Here is a 7,598-nt window from a genome sequence, read left to right on the forward strand (position 1 = left end):
GAGCGACGTCTGCCCACCCTCTTTGGGGCTTAAGTGTAGCTCTTCTGCAGCCTGCGCCTGTTTCCCTGGTCCACCATAGCTATCCTTTGCCTGCTGTTGCAAACCAGGCTCCCTCCACAATCAAACTTGAATATTCACTGGACCATAGAATTCCAGTGGCTCAGCGGTTTCAGCTGACTTGACATTGGGGGGGGGGGGGGCTTGGAGAGTATCCTAATCAATTTCTTTATAAATGGATGGGTAACAGGACATTCCTTCTAGTTTTAATACTGTTTTCACATAATCTGTCTTCTTAGGGGGTTGACAAAACGGAAGAGGTTTACCGGGCAACCTACACTGCTTTTAGGTGTTCCAAGGTCTCAGGAACCCTTGGAGCCCATGAGAAGATGCAGGTAGGCTCCCACTTCCAGTCAAACTTATTTGTCACTTATTTAACTATTTAGAGCAAGTAATGGCAAAGGGACATGAAAGATTGCTATGGGTTACAATGACAGAAGATAATCCTATATGTTTCTTGTGACTGAAGAATAGTTGAATAGTTTTTGCACTAACACCCCCGTCTGTTATATTTATTGCATTAGTGTAACAGACTTTTCTATGTTGAAGTAGATTAAGTTTTTTTTCTCCTGCTTTCCCAGGTTCCTGTGACATTCCTGCCCAGAGACAGAGGGGACTACGTTCAGTTCTGGGACTTTGAGTGCCACCCTGTGTCTGAACCCCAGCGGAAAACTAGAATCCGCTTCCAGCTCTGTGGCTCTGTGAGGACTATATTATTGTTTTTGTTTTTAATGCTACATTTATTCTGTTTTTTTTTTTTGTTTGTTTTTTTGTTTTTTTCATGAACTTTTTAATTCTAAGCATAGGAGTTGCACTAAAAAATGTGTTCATTTTGGTTTATAATTTTCACTAATATTATTGTACAAGGTTAATGGTTAAATACTTGTGGTTTTTTTGCCACTTGGTCTGAACGGTTCTGAGTAGCTTTTCATATTTCATTTTTTTTTTTTGTCAGCTACAGGCATCTGAAAATGAGATACAACACACATTTGAATAGACTGTATTGCTACTATTATAAGTTATATACTATTGTCACTTATTAGTTAGATTCACTTTTAGTGTGTGTAACTTTTCTTCTAACACAATTTTATACATTTGAATAGAATCTATTTAAGCCGAAAGTGTACAATTTGAAATGTATAAATGTGGAATCCAGCTTGTAAAAAGGTTATTACAGCCTTTACAGTATTTTTCTAAAGAGTCCATTTATTTTACAAAAATGAAACCTGAAACTACGATTATTCACATGATCGAACCAAAGAGCTATGCTGCAGAACTCACTTGATATCAAAGATGACCCTGTTCAGTATCTACAAAATATGGTGCTTTAATAACGGAGTGCGTTTAGTCAAAGACTGTGCTGCAACAAAGAGTACAGGCTGTCATTCCTGCCCTCTGCAATACCCAAACACAGTTACAGTTTATAATTATGTTTCATTTTCTTTTTGGGATTCATAAAGCATCATTCAATTCAAACTCTTTTCTGCTCTGATTGTGGAATCATTAAGCATAAAGTTGTCAGTTTTATTTATTTAGTTTGTCCCCTTAAATCAGTCAATCAAAACTAACTATAGCAGAGCAAACTTCTATAGCGTCTGAATCAGAATAATCTGGGATTGTATTTGAGATTTACATATTGAAATCTTTTTTTCAGGTATGTACCCGATTTACTTTTGTGGCGCTAAATCAGTCCTATATAATGCATTTTCTTTTAATGTTTATATTGTTTATGTAAGAAGGGATGTCTTATAACCATTAACATGGAATATGCTCTGAAGGTGAACATTGTAAAAGCATTATCTTATCCTTGTCTCAAGGGACTGAAGTCTGGCCCACTGGAAGGACCACAGGAAGGAGACTGTTCTCTGGTGAAGACAGAAGCCACAGTAAAGAGCAGAAAGAGATCTGATGTCTCAGCAAGCAAAACCAGGTGGGTCCAGCGAGATGTAAACCTACATTGGATCTGTTCATTACATCTATAATATATTTAACAAGTTGGTTATTAATAGGTGTAGAAATTTTATAGGGGAAGACATTGTATACCACCCAGTACTTGGTTGAAATCTGTTATGTAATATTTATTTATTCCTGTTGTCTTTATTTCTCTTGTCATTTTCCTATGTATGCTCCTTAAGAAATAAAGAATTTTAATCTGATATTGAATGTAGTCCTTATTGGTTTGTCTGTAACACACTGCAATTCTCATCCTCAAATTTTAGTTATCTTTATAACTGGCACAATTTACAATTTTCAGCCAGGAGGAGGCCATGCGGAGGGGTGTGTATTCTCCACAGGATCTGTACACATTTCCAGACACTCGAGTTGGTGAGTTCAACACTCTGAAGGTCAACATCCGCAACAACTCATCCGACACGCACGAGGTGAGACCTTCCAAATTCTCATTTAGATGTATGAAAGCGAATTGTCTTCTTTTCCCCGTTTACCGCAGCAGGAAAAAGGAGCTGAACTCTCAGGTGCAGAAAGTGTCAGATCTATAAAAGGGAAAGGGAGTTCTATTCAAAACATGTCTGTTAAGATTAGACTCTGAAGTTTCTGTAGACAAGACCATGCCATGTCTGGCTTTGACTATCATTAAGTTCAGATTTTAGATTTTACAGTACAGATTGAGGTTGCCATATATTCACTGTTACTCTGTATCGGTAAACAAAGCTGCATGACTAACTTGATGTCTGTATACTGAATGATCAATGTTGTTTTAATGCCCAATATTTCTCACTGTGCTTTGCATGGACTTGATATTTGATGTGTGGCTTCTCTAATTGACTTGCAGCTGAAATTTGTAAAACCTAGGGAGCCCTACCACATCAAGCATTCCAAATATTCCCTGAGGTGAGTCATGATCATCCCTTACAGAGGTGCTCCAATCTACTCGTCTGTAGTAACTATAATTCTCATTGGTAATCAGTGGTTTAATTCACTTTAAATTAACTTTACCATTCTTGCCAATATCTGTTGGTCTACATGTTTTTATATATTTTAACGTAACGTATTAATGTTTTGTAATTGTATCATAGTTCATGTTTTCTTAAGGTGTGTTACATAATTTTCTTATTGCGAATGCTCTCTGTGGGAGATTTTATGAGATGGTGGGACCTGGAGGGTAATTTTGCTAAACACAGTACACTCTTTGGGCCTACAGGAGTACTGATGTTGTGCCCAACAAAGGCTTTGGGGAGGCTGCCTGGTCAAAGGTACTAGCTCTGTACTGTACTGATGAGGGACAGTGCTCAGTATGTGCATGTGTTTTTGAATGGAAAAGGTTTGTATAGTTAATCTAAATAGATAAGAACAAGATAATAGGGAAAATTAAATCTGACGTTCTCCACAAGTTAAAGCATTGTCACCCATAGCATTTATATGTCAAGTTGCCATGGCATGCAATGCTGCGTGTTGCACACCCTGAACCTGTCCCAGCTATGTAGTAGGGATGGGTGACATGGACTAAAAAATTTGTCCCGATAAATTCTGGTATTTATTACAGTAACAATAAAAATGACAATAAATAAACACCAATTCAGCCTAATCTTTTTGATAATAAATCTATCAGCAAAATACTAATAAAAAGGCTTAAGGGCATCTAAGCGTGCATTTGGATCATTCGTTTGAATCCTGCCTTCATCATAGTTGAGTTGCAACATCTTTCGCCAGGCACAATGCCACTGCATCCTTTAATTCTTTCCACCGTTTGCTTTGGTCATACGGTGTGGAATGAGCAAATGCATCGGCAAGTTTCGTCTAAGTTGATGGTTTCTTACTGGAGGCTTCTGCATCCTTACGCATTTTATGGCTATCTTCATACTCTGGTTTGTGCTTGTGTTTGAGGTGGTGGAACAAATTAATGGTGTTACCGTCCTTTGTAGGCACGATTTGTTTGCAAACCTTGCACATTGTGAATTGCTGCTCTGCCTTCCTGTTTATCAATATTCCACACGTGTTGGGCTGCGAGTGTGTCGCGCACATATGTACGTCATCAATGGGAATTTATAATTTTTATCGTGGGATGACATATTCTTACCCAGGGGAACGATTTTGATGATATATCGTAAACAATTACTTTTTGCACATTGCTACTATGCAGTAGATGTGGTGTGAGCCCACTGTGGACATATGATGGCCTTTTGGTGATCCCAGCATGTTGTGGCTCTTATCAGGGTATCTGCAGGTCTTCGTCTTTTAAATGTATAAGAAATTATTAAAAAGCTTTCATTTCAGGCGAAATTCTATCTGGCATATCTTTTTTTTTGTGTGTGTGTCCCATAAATGAAAGCATTAAACTATGAAATGCTTGCATATATAAAATGGGGAAAAATGTCTGAAAAAATATGCTCTTCATTAAGGTAAACGGCTACTGTCTATACATTGACTAAGGGTCATTATTGATATTATTCACACTGATAGTATGGTCATGAAATTCGTATTAAACTGTACACAATTTGCTCATTATAAGATCTGAAACTAGTAAATATAGTTTGGGGATTCCTGCAAAAACCATACAAATTACACTAATTTTCATCACATCCACACTGAATTGATGTATTTACTCATTATGCCCTTTACTTTACATCCATGCCAGTGTGCAACATTTGGTGAGCATGTGCATAAGAGCTGTTGTAAGTTGTTCTTTTTGTCATATTTTTTTTTAAGGTGAAATCTACACATTTTTTATTATCTTTTAAGGAAAAATGTGTATTTGTGCATGTGTTTTCTTTACTCGCGCCATAAAATGTTTCTATTATTTATCTTTTAACTGCCCTACTGTAATTCTTCTTGCTCATCCATCAGATCACAGCATTACCTGAAGCTACCTGTCAAATTCAAGCCCAGTACAGCGGGCAGACACACTGGCTTGCTGCTCATCCAGTCAGAAACGAGTGGAAGTCTTGTAATTCAGCTGACTGGTGAGGCATTGCCTTGAATTCTCCAGCCACCATCATATGCCACCTCCTCATGCTGTCCAGTGGCTCTACTGTTCACCATGAAACAAAGGAGCGCAACAAGGAAGAAGAGGCCAACCCACAAACTGCTAAAGATCAAATAAAAGCAAGCTTTGACTAAAATCCTTCCTTTACATAATTTGGGGATTTGTAGATGGTTTCTGATTAAGTGGAGCTTCGTTGGGCACATTCTCATGTACCTACTGAGAAGGCACAGGTATTCTCTGATGGCCCACAAAAAAAAAAGAAGCGAGATGGTCAGAAAGCTTTTCAGAAAGCTAATGGCAATTGTCACTTGACTCTAGATCTGGTATTTGCTTGATCCTTTAGTCATATCACAAAGCAGCATTGTTGCTCCCACAACCCCTGTCAGACAGTGGCAGTACCCGTGGAGATACATTTGGGATTACTTGCAGTTGGTCACACAGGAATGCCTTTGTCTCTTGTTTGCCAACAGGGCTGCAGGGATTTTGTCTTTTGAAAAGCTATAGTGTTATTGTTTTTTTTCCCTGTTATTACATTGTGGAAGTCTGAAAAAGAAACTCTTTGTCTCAAAAGCTGATTAAGTCATTTCTGTATGATGATTGTCAAGCAACCACAACATATTTATAAATCTGTTTTTATGGATTCAGTCCATTTTTGAATTACTGCTCTAGATCTGTCTACATTTCATAAGATTTTTCTTATCATCTGCACTGGTGTGGTTTCTATGAAGATGGCTCTTCGAGTCCACCTGCACAGTAGTCTTTGTCGATACCATGTGTTGACATACCAACAACTTCTAAGACTCATTCCAAACAGCCCGGATGTATGGAATTAAGTCCTGATCAGGGCAGCTCACAGCAACATTTGGGTTGTTAATGACTGTTATTCAATGCTAAAAGAGTTTCCTTTGGTGGGGCTTTTGTTGGGCAGCTTGCCAGGTCTGCTAAGTATGGTTACCATGGCAAAACGGTGTCAATCACCGTTCAAGTCACAGAAAATTGGCTCCCTGTTTCCTATTTTGGCTCTCGGGCAAGTGGCCAGAATTCTTTGGGGGATCACCTTCTATTATCAGTTTTGGAACTGGATTGGCATGAGGAAATGTGTGCAAACTTCATCAAGAATGCATTGTTAACCTGTTGGATCCCACACATTGTCACAATAAGTTTGAAGAACTTTTAATATTGAGGCAGTATTCTGTCACAGGTAGCTCCAGACCTCCATCTGGACGCTTAGATTTACGATTTGCACTGTTATGTAACATATTGTGTGTACACATTTTTTAAATAAAGTTTTTTTGATAAATAGCTTTGTTTTTTGTTTTTATCCACATTGCAATAGAGAGGTAATTGGATCGTAATTGGAGGTAATGTATCCAATAAATGTTTTGAATATTTTCTTAGAATTATTTCATTTCTATTAATTCAGCTACAGTATATTTAATGGTTCAATGATGACAACTGGATGTTTCTTAAGGATGGCCCATTAGTTGGTAGAGGTGTGTGACTCAACAAGTGTGCCAAGTTATTTAGTAGTGGAAGACCAATGTTTTCTGAAACATATGTTTGTTCATTCAAAGATTCTCTTAAAAGATCAGTAATAACATAACTAGAAAAAGCTGTTCCTGCGAAACAGCAGTGAGAATGCTGAAAAGCTGAATGGGAATAGCTGACCATGCTGAAAATAGGGAAAATTTAGCAGAAGTCGAGTGAGTAAAAGTTAAAATGGCTGCAGTGTAATATGTAGCAACGACACTGATCATTTTCATCTTTTTCTGATATTGAAAGGAATTTCTCAAGTTGACCCCTGCCAAATCTGACCAGTGATGACATGTTTAGTCACATGTCCTCCATCAATTGCTGGTTGTCTAGATGGTGTCCAGCAAACAACGTGGGCTACATGGATAACTGGCAATCTTTCTGGAGAAAACCTGGTCTGATGAGGAGAGACGGCATCCATTCCACTTTGGAAGGAGCGGCAGAGAAACTAGTTCATGCATTTGTTACTTCAAGATTGGACTACTGTAATTCCTTATTATTGGGCTGTCCCACATATTCTCTGAAAAGCCTCCAGCTGATCCAAAATGCTGCAGCCAGAGTTCTGATGAGAACTAACAGGAGAGATCATGTTTCTCCAGTTTTAGCTTCTCTTCATTGGCTCCCTGTTAAATTCAGAATAGAATTTAAGATTCTTCTTCTCACATATAAAGTTCTTAATGACCGAGCTCCATCATATCTTAAAGATCTCATTGTAAGGTATTTTCCGAACAGAGCACTTCGCTCCCAAACTGCAGGTTTACTTGTTGTTCCCAGAGTTTCTAAAAGTAGAATGGGAGGTAGAGCCTTCAGTTATCAGGCCCCTCTCTTGTGGAATAAGCTGCCAGTAAATGTCTGGGAAGCAGACACCCTTTCCACTTTTAAGATTAGGCTTAAAACTTTCCTTTTCGATAAAGCTTATAATTAGGGATGGCTCAGGTAATCCTGAAACATCCCATAGTTAAGCTGCTATAGGCATAGACTGCTGGGGGACCTCATCTGTCACACCTTTCCTCACTTTGCTCTCTTTTTCCCCCCGTTTAATTTCACAATTGATTTTATGTACATG

At 38.3% G+C, this 7,598-nt stretch overlaps 1 protein-coding gene across 2 annotated transcripts in view; it reads left to right on the forward strand.

Moving 5' to 3' along the window:
• Nucleotides 1-6,283, forward strand: part of cep192 (centrosomal protein 192) — a 43,968-nt gene extending 37,685 nt beyond the window's left edge. For both annotated transcript variants that reach the window (XM_072394945.1, XM_072394946.1), the window contains exons 47-52: nucleotides 297-392; nucleotides 639-758; nucleotides 1,875-1,987; nucleotides 2,312-2,438; nucleotides 2,849-2,907; nucleotides 4,861-6,283. In XM_072394945.1, the coding sequence (XP_072251046.1) occupies nucleotides 297-392; nucleotides 639-758; nucleotides 1,875-1,987; nucleotides 2,312-2,438; nucleotides 2,849-2,907; nucleotides 4,861-4,993 (648 nt within the window). In that variant the 3' untranslated portion in view covers nucleotides 4,994-6,283. The remainder of the gene's footprint in view (nucleotides 1-296; nucleotides 393-638; nucleotides 759-1,874; nucleotides 1,988-2,311; nucleotides 2,439-2,848; nucleotides 2,908-4,860) is intronic.
• The last annotated feature ends 1,315 nt before the right edge of the window (nucleotides 6,284-7,598 follow it).

The sequence above is a fragment of the Leuresthes tenuis genome, unplaced genomic scaffold (genome assembly GCF_036924035.1).
Source record: "Leuresthes tenuis unplaced genomic scaffold, fLeuTen1.0.hap1 SCAF_10, whole genome shotgun sequence".
NCBI lineage: Eukaryota > Metazoa > Chordata > Actinopteri > Atheriniformes > Atherinopsidae > Leuresthes > Leuresthes tenuis.